This window comes from Podospora bellae-mahoneyi, chromosome 2, assembly GCF_035222275.1.
Source record: "Podospora bellae-mahoneyi strain CBS 112042 chromosome 2, whole genome shotgun sequence".
In the NCBI taxonomy this organism is placed as follows: Eukaryota; Fungi; Ascomycota; class Sordariomycetes; order Sordariales; family Podosporaceae; genus Podospora; species Podospora bellae-mahoneyi.
In genome coordinates, this window is record NC_085881.1 from 3,100,489 (window position 1) to 3,115,687 (window position 15,199).

Here is a 15,199-nt window from a genome sequence, read left to right on the forward strand (position 1 = left end):
TCACTTCCGCCTCGATGTTATTTGGACCCCAAAGTTCACCTCAGTCCATCACTGAGCATATCCGCGGGTCCAATACCGATACTGCTGGGAGCCTGCAACGCTTTGGTCCCAGTCCCCAGGCCCATGATTTGGCGCCTGCTGCAAGTCGATGTTGTTCCCACCGGCAGGTTGCGACAGATTGCACGGGTAGAAGTTCCCATCAGCGATGTAGTACCGGTTCCCACCAGAATCATAGACGGTCCCATCAGGGGCAGGTTACCAGGTCGTTCCATTAGCGTCAGTGTAGGGGTTGAGCTTGGTTTGCTTCTCGGTCGATGCAGGCTGTGCGTGGCCCTTGTGGCGATATTGGAGAGGTCGGTGTGACGGAGGTACCGACCAGCCCCAGCCTCGAGAGTGATCGCGGACATCGGTGGACACAGGTGTTGTGCCGTACATCGAATCCGCGGTCTTTTTTCCATGTGATCGAGAGCCAGAGGAGGAACCCCCCGCTGGCTGAGTGTCGGCTCTGGCTTTGCCCTTGCCCTTGTCAGAAGAAGGGTCTTCACTGTAATACCACTCCGGCTGGGAGGGGACAGTTCTGTGGCGATCTCCATAACAATGCCGATCCCGACGGTAGAGTGGGCCAGGGGAGAGCCCAGTCGGTCATATGTGAGGTTGTGTTCGCGCGATATTTGTCTTTCTTATATCCAATATGTTCCCTCTTTGGCGGTATCCTCTGTCCTGTAGAGTCCACGTCCTAAGTTTGGTCATTCGCCGTGTTGAATTTGTAATATGTGGCATATTTGTTCCACAGTTGAGTGGACGGGGCATTCAGTTCTTCCTCCTGTCATCATCGGCGCTCCCATTGTGAAAGTCTCCCAGGTTTGCTTGGGCGCCTCCTGGACTGGTTGTACTGATGAGGTATCCCCAATCCTCTCGGGCGCCTGCAAGGCCGGCTGTGGCTTTGATAATGAGGTGCCATAGCTTTGCGGGGACATCTGCTGGACTCGCTGTGTTAATCTGACAGGCGTAGCATAGTGTCTCTGTCGCCTGGAGCTGTTCCCCGGGGTGAGATAAGGATGCTCGTTGTAACGTTCGGTGCTGAAAGAGCCTGATCCGTAGCTAAGGGTTATAGTCGTCGTCATAACTGTTACTTAGTTCCGCACGCGTGAAGTCTTCGTCATCGTAGCGACTCGAACTCCCTTGACCGAGATATCCAGACATGCTGATTGCAAAGTGGAGAGCAGATAAATGGAGGATGATGGGCTGTGCGAGGTGGCCAGGGGTGTGATGATGGTAGGGCGTGAGTAAGGTAGTTGGGTGGTAAGAGTTTCCTGACGAATGTTGGGCTCTTCCTGCAATTTATAGGTATCCAGAAAGGAACAGGACGGTTCTCACATGCCACATCTGGGCCACGCCTCGAGACACTTTGCTGGTCCACTAAACTGCCGCAGAGGTACTTTTCATGATCGTAGCTGAAGTATCTTGACACAGGTTCCAGAACGTCGTCGAACTTCAAGTGATACAGCTTGACGAAGGCGGGGCTCGGGGGCTGGTGGATAGAGACGATGAGCTCAGAGATCCATTGAAACAGAATCATGATGAGTTGAAGGGCGGTTTGGCTGTATATCTGATATTGTGACGCACAAAGTAACGCCCTATTGTTTTAGGTATGGACATACTTGAAACATTTTCATGATCATGGGAAGCCTACTATCGGAGGACTGGACGTCGAGAATAGCGGCAAGGCGATCGTGTTGCCACCCAGTTGCCCAACGCAGCCAGCTGCATCCCTTGGTCACCAGTCCACAAAATATCCGATGCCGTCCCCAATCGTACTCGAGGCCACCCCTGCGTGATCCTGGCCTATATACTCCTTGAGGGTCACATCCCTCACTCTTCGGCTGGCCTGAATGCGGTAAAACAACTCCTGCGTCACCTCTGTCTGCTTGAACGATTGCCAGAGGGTCTTCCTCCCCTGGAATGCTTCCTCCGTCTCAGTGCGCCGCCGTGGGGGGAACTGTTCGGCCGACCCATAGGTGATAAACACAGCTGGCTTCTTTTCTATGGCCTCGGTTTCGTTCGCGCATGGCAACAGCACCGGTTGTTGGACACATCCTGTTCCCCAGCGCCGTGTGACTTCGTCGAGCAACAATCCATTGTTCCAGCTCATCGTCGGCGTCGCGGCAATATACGTGTCGAACAAGCCCGGGTAGGCAATCAGTGCATACACGACAAATATGCCGCCAAAGGAATGACCGTAGAGAGCGTCGCGTGTAAATGTGACAGATGGGAAGATGGTGTGCTGCACCCACGGCCGGAGGGTCCCGTTGATGAAGGCGATGAAATCGTCAGCACCCGACAACGGCGGATCGCTCGCGGGGTCGTCAGGTAGTGGCGGACGCAGGTCGACAAAACGCCGGGTGAGATCGTAGACGTGGTTGCTGAGCGGGTAACCAATGGTCACGACGATGCTGTCTGGCTGGGCTGAATCGACTCCTTTGCGCCGCTTGAAGTTCTCAGCTGCAGTGAGGCCATGGGCATTCCCGTCGGTGACGTACATGGTGAGAGCAGTCTTGTTGGTGACATCCCGCGACTGCCATTCAAAAGGCCAGGACACGCCAATCTGATAGGTTAGGTTTTTGGATTCATTGGTGGCATTCCAAACAGCATAGTTGGGAAGGAAGGTGGCGGGGAATGGCGGAAATGCCGTGAAGGACCAGCCGCTCAGAGAAACCATTTTTCTAGCAAGTACTGCAAGACTTAGAGATCTCAGCATCCTGATTCCGTGTTAAGCAGCGGGCCACGGGACCTTTTGACCCGACAGTGTTTGTGCCTGCCGGGGCATTGCGGTCCTTTCACCAATCATGCCCTCGAGGTTCTGGCGAATGGAATTGCTGGTTGTTTGAAGGATTAATGACTTTCAGTTGAGGTTGTGCATATCAATATGCCACTTATGCACGTGCACTGCATTGTGTTCTGCATAATCACATAGAGTTCTTACCAGGATATAATGACGCCTATAACAGCGCATTGCTCCCATGTTGATCACAGTTTTTTGCAGACTACCTATGTAAGGGAATAAACACATTTGCGTATTGCCCTGTGTGGCTTGGCAACCTGCAAGCCACCGGCTCAACATAGCTCAGGTAGGTATCTATCTATTCTGCCTGCAGACCATTACACAAGCCTGATCAGAGATTGGGCCTGTACGATGCGACCTGGAGCTCACCAATTTACCAAATCCGTCCCACTAGTAACCATTAACCCTTCCTGAGACCAATATGCAAACCTTGATGTTTTTTGGTACCTGATCGGAGTCATCATGAACTTCACCACACCTGCGGACGATTTTGCCGGCGATGAGTTCTCAAACAACCTCTTCAGTGATCTCACACCCCTGCGTACCCTCTTTGGCGAGCAGGTCACAAAACAGCTCCTCAGCCTGAGTCTGGGGTGGGCTGATAATTTCCTTCTTGCCATGGGTCCTCTGGGAATCATGACTATCATCGTCAGTGCCATCCGTGTCGGTGGGGTTAAAAAGCTCAAAGCAGTTGTTGGCAGGTGTGTTCGCGTTGAATGTTCAGATTCACTTTTTATACTGACTTTTATAAGGGCTCGGAATTGCACGCGATCTCACGGAAGCGTTTGTTCTTGCCATTCCGGCTTTTGCTTACCATAACCTGCTACCGCGGGAGGAAGGGGTTGATGTCAGCTTTGACTCGGATACTAGCATTGATGGAGGTACGGGTTCCCCAGGACATTCCAATGCGGGCACCTCGTCATCTGTGGTTGCGCCTGCTTGAGAACCGGGAAGCTAGAGGTGTTTTGGTTCCTGTTTGGTTCTACCGCGCGTCAATGATTGAAGATTACGGTGTAAACTTTCTGACGACATCAATGTCGGTGTCTCTTCATAGGGACGAGACACAATTCTTTTAGATGGAGATCCCATGTCAGAAGTACTTTACCCTTGACTTGTGACCGACGAACTCCAAGCCTTGATGTTGTGGTGTCACATATGCCTGCTTCATGCAGCAGAAATGAGAAGACGGTGAGTCAATGACAAGAATGATCTCCCGATGTGGCCAATCCAGTCCATGCTAATGCTGCACACGAAGCGGGCTTATGCAGGTTGGACGCCGCGATATTGGCCAACTGCGGCTCTGAGAGGGACAAGACCAGGCAGAAAGAGCTCAGGTTACTCCATTGCGTGAATTCTGACCGCACATAAAGTTGGTAGCTACCCCTCACTGTTGACTTGTAAAAGCACCTGATTCCACCTGGGTTCGGTCATCCAGAAACACAAGCCCGGGAAACCATCACGATGGCCAGGTGTGCACCTTCTCGTGGCCGATCGAAGGCTGACGGCTCGAACAGAGTCCAAGTCTTCCATTACGAGCCCGACACTTCTGATTTTTATTCGGATTCCTCCGACTACGTTGAACACAATGCTCGTTCCCCCTCCTTTCTGTCTCGCGTGTTCAAACCGAAGAAGGTGTGGCAAGATGCCGCAGTTCAGGTTTACAAGCGTCACCAGGGCGACAACCTCTACATCCACAAAGTCCGTCTGCAAAGCCCACAGCTTAAGAAAGCCTTGAAAGGCCTTCTTGAGCGATATGGGTTGGTATACCGTGATGACAGTGTCATGGTTGAATCCCTCGCCCCGCATCGCGCCCTCTTCTTTGTGCGCCATCACGTTGCCGAGCTTGCAAAGATGTCCAAAGACGACGAGACCCGCGCCCATTGCTCTTTGCTTAGCGGCATCATCCAGGAAATCTTCAAGGACAAGTTCGAAGAGATTGAGACTCTCAACAGGGAGGAGAAGATCACTTTCGAACTCTTGTGGACTCTCTACCCAGAAGGGAGCATCTTCGGCACCCAGCTTGCCGATGAAGTCCCCCGTGCCTACAAGGTCAACAAGATCACTCTTACCAAGGACAAGGTAGAGATCAAATGCGAAACAATCATGTTCAGCGGTTACTCTTTCCGACGATACTTTTGGGACGTCGGTATCGAGAGGTTCGATGGCGAGATTGACCGACTTCAGATACCAATCATACCGTATATCGACCTGGAATGCAATAAGGGGTTGTGTGATAGGCTGATTCAGCGTGGAAGGAAGGCATTGGACTTCCAGGTCCCGAGGTACATGGAGTATGACCCGGAGGCTTGCCGTGACGATGCAGTCGCTAGCCCGTGGGTTTGGAAGGGATCAGACCACAAACTGGTACGTCAATTGTTATGCTGGCACAACTCTTCTCTTTTGCTAATTATGCTTTTACAATGCAGGAGAAGGAAAAGGTTGTTGTTGACTTTTTCCTGCTGCGGAAGCGGGTCCCCTACCGCTCCGCCCATGAACTTCTTCCTGGGTACAATACCGGGACTCGCATGGGAGCCAAAGAGTTCCGCAGAGCAACACCTGAAGAGATGGACCACAGCAGACGCGTGGTGATGAAGTCTGCTGACAACTTTCTGATCATGTCTCCTTATGTTTCAGGCTTTTCTCTTTCCAAGAGAACCTGTGGTACGTTGAACCAGCTCCTAACCGTTCACCGCCATGAGGTTTCTAACATCCCTAGCCGACTTCGAGCTCGATGCGCTCAAGCCGATTGAACGCGACCGGAATGCGATGGAGAAGGTTATATTCGACGATACCAAGAAGGCCATTCTCAAAACTCTGGTTGAGAACCAGAAGCTGACGGCCCAGAATCAGGATGGTCGTAAGCCACAATCACCTCATAAGTCCTTGATTTGCGGCTAACACGAGGGGCAAAATGAAGGCAACCGGGCCCTCGTAATCTCGATTTCCGGACCTAGCGGGTCAGGCAAGACTCTGCTGGCTGAATCTGGTATGTACCCCCAGAGCTGAGTTCTCTTCAATCGATCTAACCAGACCTCCGGGGCTAGTGGCGGCGTTTACTGGGCAGCCACTCTTGAAACACTGGGACATCATGAGAGATACATTTGAGGAGGCAAGAGATTGGGATGGCTGTATCTTAGTTGAGAAGCCATCATTGGGCCCTTGGCGAACTCAGTTTGATGCAAATGGTAAGCAGCCTTCGTCTCCCATCGCATTACCCAACGCGCTTCTCATGGAAAATCGAAAAACTGATGGATTTGACCGGAACTTCAAGCCTTCGTCAAAGAGCTCGAAAATTTTAATGGTAAGTTTACCCAGCACCCCAGGCTTGGAAGCTCGTCAGATCTAACATGACGATTTCAATTTTGTAGGTATTGTCATTGTAACATCGCCAGACAAGCAATTTGTATCCCCCGCCATAGCCTCCCGTGCGCAGCTTCATATCGACCTTCGCTATCCCAGTTTCTTCGAGCGAAAGCGTCTCTGGGAACTCTTCAATGACCAGCTCCCTAACGACGTTGGGAAACTGACCTCAAGTGAACTTGAGCAGTTGGCAGCTCATCCAACGAACGGTTATGCCATCAAGAACCTCCTTGATGTCTCTGCGGCATGGTACAGGTCGCTACATCGACCCATCAGCCTTGATATGATTGTCAAGCTCAGGGGAGATACTGCTCTTCCTGGTGGCGGTGGGCCGCCTCCACCGCCGCCACCTCCCGCCGGCATAGCCTGGCCACGTAGTGGCCCGGCTGTGCCTTCAGGAATGGGGGGACGAGTTCATGGTCCCCCGCTTAGACCAATCGGGACTGTCGTTCACACATCCCCGCCCAGAGAGTCAAAGAAGAAGGTTCGCAGAAACATACTTGTCTCTGATGATGACAATGACAGCGAGTCGGAACAGAGCATCGGCACTCTCAGCTCCGAGGATGACGACAAGGTTCTAGAATCTGACTCGGATACTTCGCGCGATTGAGCTGGGAAATACCAGCGCCGGTTTTGGGATTTTCTTGTCATGAATGAATGAACGGTCGGCTTGGTTTCTGCTGCGCTACAGACGGTAGGTAACTTTACTCGAACCATTTTCGCAGCTTTCATATTCATATTTCTATTTATGATGTAACGAAACACTCTCAGTAAGCTAGGTCAATTCAAGGAGTATGTGAAGTTGGCTGTTCTATCGCAGTGAAGTGAATCATCTTGATGGATTAAGAAGTGGTCTGGCGATGTTCTGAAACCTGTGTCAAAATAGAGTACCTTAGTTTTAAAGCTCAGATTGAAGGTAAGAAGGGTTTGGATCAAGTTGATGAAAAGCGTAGGGTAAAATACTAGGAAGCTTGGATAAGAGACACAAAAAGCTTAGATTACTAAAAGAACAAGGTTGAATGATTGAAAAAGTAATAATTTTCATATAATATAAGTAAAATATTAAGGGGTTGTGATAGGTGCGGTCACTGTGGGTGTCCAGAAAAATGGGTGCAATGATGATAAATTCTGGTGGAAGATCTAGTGCGAAAGGAGAGCTATATATATGCCTGCTTGCCAGTGCCGTGCCGGGACCCTGCCTCCAAGTGTCCTAACAGGTTGTTTTTATACACTATGATAATGAATCCGACTCCCGCCTTTGTCAAAGTATATTACTTACTTTCGTCCCTTTTGCCCCTGAATTGCATTTGAGAGCCCTGCTCAATTTATTATAAGTGTCATTTTTGCCTGCAACATCGCAGTCACATGACAGGGAGCTTGGCTCAGTTGGAAGAGCGCAGGTCTCATACAAATGTATGATCTGGATGTCTAACACCAGAGTTATCCTGAGGTCGTGAGTTCGAGCCTCACAGTTCCCACTTACTTTTGCTGCCACTTGCCACAGCAAAGGTGTTTTGTTTGCCTGCTACACCCTAAAAGGTTAAGAGTAATTTTTATTTCTTTGCTGTGCATGGTCTACACTTTGGAAACTCTCTATGTGACCCGACATAGTCCGCAAGCAAGCAAGGAGTCACAGAACACCTAAGGAGCAAAGGCAACTGGAAAAATACACTTCATTTGCATAACGAAAGTCAGAATCTAAAACAGTGCAACATCACCTCCTAAAAGAACGACAATGAAGAAAGAAACAAGCTCAATGCTCCACCCCATCCCGGAAACCTTCCCTTATCCAACCCTAACCTTCCATACCCCTATTTCCTTCCCCCTTTCCCTTTTCTCCATTTCCAAGTCTACTCCACCCCATCTACCTCTTAACACGATAGCTCCTAATCTTCCTCGCCGGAGTCAACCGGTGGTCTCCGTTCCCATTGCGATAGCTCAACCCATCGCAGTTCTTGTTGACAAACAGCTCAAAGGTGTTGGGATCAGGGAGCAACGAAGTATCCTTGTTGAACCTTGCCCTGTTGACGTTCAGGACAGGGGTAAAAGCAATATTCTTGCAGCCCGAGTTGGGATCACGGCCAGAGGCGGTCATCTTGCGGCCGTCGGAAGCAAAGAGCTCGAGTTTCCAGGCAGAAGCGAGGGAAAGGGGGGCGAGGATGAGGGTGGAGAGCTTCATTGTGGTGGATGTTTGGTATGGAAAGTGATTGTTCTTGTCTTTGGTGATAGAGAAGTGTAGTAGTGTGATGATGATGTGGCTGCTGAGGGTGAGGATGAGGAAAGAAAAGACTCAGATACTCGAGGCCAACCTGATCCTTTATAGAACCTCATTCCTCCTGACGTTCAACCTGCTCTCAACTTCATCACTCCCCTCCCCTCGGCTTCTTCTCCCCGTTCTTACTCCCCTTCCTGTAATCGCCTCCCATACTAAATCATCCTACCGGCCAATCCACCATCTCCTCGGTCAACGGTGGAATTCCGATGCCGTAATTCCTCTTCCTAAAACACACCACCAAGCTGAACCCGACATTCCAGTCCCCTCTCCCATCACCCAAAGACTTGTATCTAGCTCACCCCTTGCATAAGGCTGCGCCAGCCGACCCCCATTAATAGAAGTAAGATCTGGGGTCCTCGCCCCATTTCCCCGGACCAACGCCTGCCGATCCAAGATCTTGTCTTACCAGAACCTTTGACATCGTGGCTCAGCAACCCACACCCCAATAATGCACAAGCAAACATGTCATCGCGGCTAGATTAAACCACCTTATTCCCCAGCCCTTACACCCTCGGCGTTTCAAACAAAACAAACTCCAACCAAAACAAGGACCATCCTCCAATGCAACACCCCCAACACCAGCTTGGTACCGACGTGACAATAATAAAAGGCCAGAGAAGGCCTAACTTTACGAGTAATCGTAAACTCATTGGCCCCCAAGCCCCAGCATTCCAACCCTGCGCTAAAATGCGAACCGACTCACCACCATAATCATCGGCCTGGTATTTATCCGCCGAGCCTCCTCTCTCAAAACAACCAAACCCTTCCCGTAGATCCTATGCACATGACAAGATTGCAACGGAGGAAAAAAACCAACTTCATAAGCAAATTATCTCTGATCATACTCAAAAAGACACAGCCATTCTTTCATCAACCATGGCACCATCACGTCTCTAGAACTGCATTGACACCTAGCTGAAGAAAACCAATCCACCCTTTCCCCTTTCAAACAAAAAAGTTACACAAAACATCAAAATCATGGTCGAAAAACCCTGGCGATACACTGACCCGAAAATAAAATCAGATTCAAGGAAACCATAACCTACTAGCTTTGGCACCACCCTGACCCCAAAGCAGATAGCACATTGACCCACCATTCCCATTGCAATCATTCCTCTCTAAAGGCAAGACCAAGTAATCCAACCCCCCAAAGACCCAACCCTCACCCTCCGGCATGTCTCGAAAAAAAGAAAAGGGAAAGACGCAGGTAACTAGGAAACGAAAATAGTCGAGTAATGGCTTCCGCCTGTCCAGGCGACACCGCCAGCAAAGCTCACCAATCTCCGGCTTCCCAACACCCTGTTCGCTGCAGAGGGCCTTCTTGGTGATTCGTCCTTACTTGGCCAGTTGATTCGGTGCCGTACCAGTTTGTCCAGTCTTAGCTGGATTACCAGCATGCTTAACGACAGCTGGAACTTCGGGGACAGCCAGGGAACCACTGAGGGCTTTCTCAAGCATGCTCACCATGGAACCCGACACTTTTGAGCTGCTCTTCCTACTCCACTCCCTCACCTTTGCCAGTATTGCTGGTTTCTGGAGCTGCAAGTGCTTCAGGGCAACGTCACCCCAGATTTGGCAATCGGCCGGGCTGGCAGTATTAGAGTATTGGGATGTAGAAGGGGAATTGCCCAGAGCCTGGAGCCAAGGCATGATGGCATGATAGACCGTATTGCATTCTATGTTGCGATCGTACGCTTCGCTGCCGGCGTGGTTGGGTACGATTTCATAACCAGGTTCGTTATAGTATGGCCGCTCGACAAAGATCATGGCTGGTAGAATGAGTGGTTAGTTGGAGCTTGGTTGTCTAGGTTGAGCGGAATTACATACACTGTATAGAAACCAAAACCTGTAGGATTGTCGAAACGTTTGGCACCCACCCCTGTCCATTCCATGTCCCGATCAGTGACAGGCAAACTAATCGATCACAGAAAACGTTAGCAACTTACTGGCTGTAAAGCGCGTGGCTAAAACATACCTTTTCCGTTTGCATACAAGTTTGGGTTGAATCTGACCTTGCCACCGCCTGTCGTCAGAAACTGCACCTTTGGTGGCGCCGTGGGAAAGTCCGAGCCACAAAGAATGTCAAAGAGGAAGATGCCATGCTCATAAGGCGTGTTCTTAGGCCCGATGATGAGCACTTTGAGCATGTCTGGTCGTGACTCGCCGTAGCGGACATAGATGCCGTCGGGAAGGTCCGCGTGTAGCGATGAGATCTGCGCAAACAGCTTTCTCATCCGCTGGCCATTGGAGTTCACTACTTGGTTTTGAAAACCCGTGTAAAAGTTGGCCAACAAAAGATCATCCTTGATTTCCATCACACCATGTAACTTGTGGTAGTCGGTCATCTTAGCCGCTGCTGCCATCGATTCGAGTTCCTTGTTTTTGGACCGCGTGACGACAGTGCTCGTTGTAGAAGCAGACGCACAGGGACCCGGGCGAGCCTTGTCGTCTTCCGTTGTGGGTTTCAGATAATGAAGAACGTCTTGCAGGTCGCAGACTTGTCGCGCAATGCAGATTGCTTCGTCACCGTCATCCGCAGACCCAAAGCTCTTGGAGCCATCCATGAAGACTCGGCAAACTACAGATAGTTTCTCCACTACCGTATAAACAGATTGTGCAGTTTCGGGTTTAATTTGGTTGCTTGATATAGCCTGCCTGGAGGGAGGCTTTGAAGCCATTGAAGCCATTAGTAACTGTTGCGAGGGTGGGAAGTGGATCTGCTCGTGGAATATGCACGAGGCGGCGTCCCAGTTTCGCGCCAACCTGTGAACAAAGAGAAGGGCTGCCTTGATAATGCCAGCCCTCGCATCCATCTCGCCAATAGCAGCTGATCGCAAAATCTCGCAAGCCAGTCGCATCATGGGAGATGTATGGAGCATGACCCGTAGGCCAGGTGTGGACTCAAACTCTTTCTTATCCACGGATGGAAGCACTTCTGCAAGTGTCAAGAAATATGAAACTGCATCTGCGGACTCTGGCGTTGGCTTGGAATTGTGGAACTGCTGAGGCTGCCCTTTGAAAGGATTGAAACTGTACGAGTCGTGTGCATAGCCAGTGCCCCTTGCAAAAGCTGTCTGCTGTTGTGGGGGTTGTTGAGGCGGCTGTAGCTTTTGTTGTTGCTTTGGCTGTTCTTTCGATGCAGGCGTAGAAATCTTCGTGGCTGTAGGTCTCTCGTAACCGCATAGTAAAGAGAAAATCATAAAGGCGCGCCCCTCGGGGCAACACCAGGACGCTCCTATGGCATCAGTTACTCGGACGGCGTTGGCCCTCTGTCGGGCCAACGATGTACCTCGAGTACCACAGGCCGAACAACCTTCACAGCCACAGTATCTGCATTTTGTAAAAGAGTGGATCATCCCTACTAGAATCGTCAGTGTACCGCATTTGAAGCGTCAAAGTCTTGAGTGACGAAACGACTTGCCTGCTTTGAGCATGGACTTTGTCTTCTGAACAAGGACGTCTGCTGTCATCTCATTGCTCTTGCCACATTGGCAGCACTTCCACCTGTGATATTTCTCCCTGAACTCGGCCAGATGGCTCTGCGTCTCTTCCTCTGTCACAGGCGAGAAGATCTGGGGGCTCGACTCTGGCTGGTTTTTGTATTCGTGTTCCGCCTCTTGAAGAATGCGGGCTATGGCCTCGTCGTTCAAGACTTGACGCTGGTCGTCATCGTCGTATATCAGGCTTCTAGAGCTGCTGTCTGACTGGCTCGAGGAATTGTTGCGTGAAAACTGCAATGGAGGTGCGTCCAGGTCGATCGGATTGCCCCTCCTTGATCCTGGTGGATCGGCCGACATGATGAAAGCTGTTAACCCGGTCAGTAACCAGAATGGTCGAAGATATCTTGAATCCCGGATCCGTTCCAAACGCCCCCTTAGCACAAACCACAATGTTTGCGATAACGTAACAATCAAGACATTCATGATAATGCCAGTGATATTGCAGGGGGGTGCATTACAAAGTGGTTCTGATGGGATATTCATGGCGGAGAAAGCAGGTTTGACTTACGCATGGTTGGGTAGGCGAGAGTATTGCTGACCCCATTGGGAGATATGCTAGGAAGCTCGTTTGCTTTCGAAGAGCCCGCTGGTGACGTCGACGGCGCTGACAGAGAGGGGGGATACTGTACGGCTTTTTGGGTGGGTCCTAGCATTGTCCGGAGCTGCTTCGGGGGTTGGCTTGATGCATCATCTTCTGCGATGCGTCTTTTTGATGGCCGGAAAATGCTCTGAACCTTCTGCATCCTCATTCCCAGTCTCTCCTTAAAAGGCGGCATGGCAGATGGTTGAGAGCTGCCCGCGTGTGGAAACGCAGTGTCGCGAGTGTGGGGATCTGGGCTACCTAGGTATCCAGTACCCAACAAAGGGTGAAGTCAAATGTCAGGCGTTGAAGTGGGATCCGGCGGTGCTTTGGGGAGAACGCAAACGAAATCTAAAAAAGAAGTTCGACGGCGCTCTAGACTGATGATTTCGTTTCTGCCAGTGTGACCTTGTTCTCTTTTGTTGCCTGCTTAAGTGACTGTGATGATATCCAGTAAGCAGCAAGCTCAAATCCACCCAGACAGGCAGATGGTGAATTTAATGGCTTGCGAGTTGCTCCGTAAAGAAGCTAATCCAAGGGAATGTGAAACCCGTGTTGACGGATTGTGGGGCATCCAAATCTTGAGGGCTTGGGGTGAGTATATTGAGGCGTTTTGGGCGTTTGTCGGGTGTCAGTGAATGAATGTGAGATAGCTGCTATCACAATAGCTTGTTTTTATTCCCTCTGGAGAGCAGATTTTAATCACTTGTTGCGACGCTGCCGCCGGGGAAGTCGACAATAGCCCCCAAATCCAGAGGAAGCAAACACCAAAGTTGCAAATAGTGAGCTCAGATGACGGCGACGTCGAGGTCCTGGGTGCAGCATCTGACCTGCCCGCTTTGCACTGCCCGCAGTTTGCCCGAAGAGCCGTTGGCTTCCTATGGGTAGGCAACCTGTGTGACTGCACCTATCAAAGCTCCCAGCTGTGGCTGTCGGAGCCCGGGCCAACCGACAGGCAGCACCTGCCCGTGACTTGACTTCCGTTCCACCTCATTGACCAACCGATTAATGAAGGTGCCTTGTTGGCCTGAGCGGGTCAGGACAGCAAGCCAATGGCGGCATTTTATGAAAGAGCAGCCATCCAACATAGAAGGAACAATGCCAACACTCGAGAGGATGAGTACATCCCCCCAAAGAACCTGGAACACACCATCACCAGTATCATACTTTTGTTTGTACAAAGCAGCACTACCTCAACAGACCCGTACACAGCGCACACATTTTCTTTCGGCCCGGCCATGAAGCGGTGGCTCGCAGTTCTCGCACCATCGGCTCTCGCAGCAGCCCAGAATATCACAAGCCCCTCCATACGAATTGAAACTCGAGTTCCCTTAAACTCAAGGCTCTGCAATGTATACGTCGAACACGTGCAGCCTGTCAAAGGTGCTGTCGACTTCAGCTATGGCTCCTGCCAGCAGCTAACCCCACACGACTCCCACCACTTTATCGCGACCAGCACAGATGCCTCCCAGGACCGACTCGTTTGGACGCTACCCGAGGACATCTTTTCCGGCGGATGCATTTCGGCATGGAGCACCACCACAAATGTCTTGCTGGGCAGAAGCGAGGTGCAACACCTGGATCTTCACACGATGGCCCGAAGACGACATGCCCGCCTTGCCCGCCGCAGCAATGACCCCAACAGCATTTTGATGGACAATTCTACAGGTGTCAATGTTTGGGGACCATGGTTTGATGGTGTTGAGGTGCTCAAGAATGCCGAATGCAGCGCTATCGATTCAGCTGCAGCCAAGCAGAAAAGCATTGCCATTGTCGGCGCTGGCATGTCTGGTCTGATGGCGTACCTTTGCTTGACCCAACAGGGACTTACCAGTGTCAGCCTTATTGAGGGTGGGGATCGTCTCGGTGGTCGGGTTCAAACGGTGTACCTGAGCGGTGGCCCTTTCGATTACAGTTACCAAGAGATGGGTCCCATGCGAGTTCCCATGACGCTTACTGTTGCCAACCAGACGTACAACATGTCGGACCACCAACTCGTTTTCCAGCTGGTAGAGGAGATGAATATGCTCAATAAAGACAACGACGACGACCTTCATATTGACCTTATCGACTGGCTCGAGGCTGGTAGCCGTACACTTCCTCGTGATGGTGGATCAAACCGTGTGGGTGAGGTTGATGGGCAACAAGGGAGACCCGACAACCAAGGTGCTGTGGGCCAGCTGGGGATGTCTGTGGAGGAAATCTTTGACAAGGTCAACAAAGCTTTGCCGTGCGAGGACTTTTGTGTGGAAATGGCCAACAACATGTTTACTGCTCATCGCAAGTGGCTCGGTATGTCTCGTCTTTTTCATTTCCGTGGCTATTGTATTAATCAACGTTGCAGAAAAGGGACTTTTTGACCTTGCCGGAAACCAATGGAGCGAGTTTGCCTTCACAGCTGAGTACCTCAACAACAATATCAATAATACTCATTTCGGATACTGGGGTAAAGGGGCTTCGTCGTTCTGGGACAAGGTATACCGGTCAAAATCTTTGTAGCCTGATTAGCCTGCTGACCTGGTTGCAGCTTTGCGAGGATTTGTATTTGAATTCAACGACTTGGAAGACCATCGATGGAGGTACGGACTCTGGTGATTGCAGAGGTTCTGAGTCCAACGCTGATATATTGGGCACTTGCAGGC

At 50.8% G+C, this 15,199-nt stretch overlaps 6 protein-coding genes and 1 non-coding gene across 7 annotated transcripts; 3 read left to right on the forward strand and 4 right to left on the reverse strand.

Moving 5' to 3' along the window:
- Nucleotides 1–35: 35 nt before the first annotated feature.
- Nucleotides 36–593, reverse strand: QC761_208322 (uncharacterized protein; the record flags this gene model as incomplete). The annotated part of the gene is made up of 1 exon (XM_062876572.1): nucleotides 36–593. The coding sequence occupies one exon, from the start codon at nucleotides 591–593 to the stop codon at nucleotides 36–38; it is 558 nt and encodes a 185-aa protein (XP_062735172.1).
- Nucleotides 594–1,777: 1,184 nt separating this feature from the next.
- QC761_208330 (uncharacterized protein) lies at nucleotides 1,778–2,758 on the reverse strand (the record flags this gene model as incomplete). Its single annotated transcript, XM_062876573.1, has 1 exon — nucleotides 1,778–2,758. The coding sequence occupies one exon, from the start codon at nucleotides 2,756–2,758 to the stop codon at nucleotides 1,778–1,780; it is 981 nt and encodes a 326-aa protein (XP_062735173.1).
- Nucleotides 2,759–4,211: 1,453 nt separating this feature from the next.
- On the forward strand, nucleotides 4,212–7,002 carry QC761_208360 (uncharacterized protein). Its single transcript, XM_062876574.1, has 7 exons — nucleotides 4,212–5,206; nucleotides 5,269–5,503; nucleotides 5,559–5,699; nucleotides 5,760–5,828; nucleotides 5,887–6,027; nucleotides 6,114–6,143; nucleotides 6,211–7,002. The coding sequence occupies exons 1-7, from the start codon at nucleotides 4,304–4,306 to the stop codon at nucleotides 6,810–6,812; spliced, it is 2,121 nt and encodes a 706-aa protein (XP_062735174.1). The 5' UTR covers nucleotides 4,212–4,303; the 3' UTR covers nucleotides 6,813–7,002.
- A 571-nt stretch (nucleotides 7,003–7,573) lies between these two features.
- Nucleotides 7,574–7,680, forward strand: QC761_0040330. The gene has a single exon. It is a non-coding gene; the product is annotated as a tRNA-Met (tRNA).
- A 386-nt stretch (nucleotides 7,681–8,066) lies between these two features.
- On the reverse strand, nucleotides 8,067–8,381 carry QC761_208370 (uncharacterized protein; the record flags this gene model as incomplete). The annotated part of the gene is made up of 1 exon (XM_062876575.1): nucleotides 8,067–8,381. The coding sequence occupies one exon, from the start codon at nucleotides 8,379–8,381 to the stop codon at nucleotides 8,067–8,069; it is 315 nt and encodes a 104-aa protein (XP_062735175.1).
- Nucleotides 8,382–9,812: 1,431 nt separating this feature from the next.
- On the reverse strand, nucleotides 9,813–13,330 carry QC761_208380 (uncharacterized protein; the record flags this gene model as incomplete). The annotated part of the gene is made up of 5 exons (XM_062876576.1): nucleotides 12,486–13,330; nucleotides 11,887–12,282; nucleotides 10,453–11,838; nucleotides 10,305–10,391; nucleotides 9,813–10,246 (listed from the first exon to the last, which is right to left on the reverse strand). Exons 1-5 carry the CDS (start codon nucleotides 12,751–12,753, stop codon nucleotides 9,813–9,815), a joined length of 2,571 nt encoding a protein of 856 aa, XP_062735176.1. The 5' UTR covers nucleotides 12,754–13,330.
- A 336-nt stretch (nucleotides 13,331–13,666) lies between these two features.
- Nucleotides 13,667–15,056, forward strand: QC761_0040360 (uncharacterized protein; the record flags this gene model as incomplete). The annotated part of the gene is made up of 2 exons (XM_062872348.1): nucleotides 13,667–14,849; nucleotides 14,902–15,056. The coding sequence occupies exons 1-2, from the start codon at nucleotides 13,796–13,798 to the stop codon at nucleotides 15,054–15,056; spliced, it is 1,209 nt and encodes a 402-aa protein (XP_062735177.1). The 5' UTR covers nucleotides 13,667–13,795.
- Between the last annotated feature and the right edge of the window lie 143 nt (nucleotides 15,057–15,199).

Bases quoted from the DNA above. Each gene is read 5' to 3' on its own strand.
- QC761_208360 (XM_062876574.1), top strand. From the start codon at position 4,304: ATGGCCAGGTGTGCACCTTCTCGTGGCCGATCGAAGGCTGACGGCTCG. The intron at 5,207-5,268 runs GTACGTCAATTG...TTTACAATGCAG, and splicing joins AGGGATCAGACCACAAACTG to GAGAAGGAAAAGGTTGTTGT. The intron at 6,028-6,113 runs GTAAGCAGCCTT...CGGAACTTCAAG, and splicing joins AACTCAGTTTGATGCAAATG to CCTTCGTCAAAGAGCTCGAA.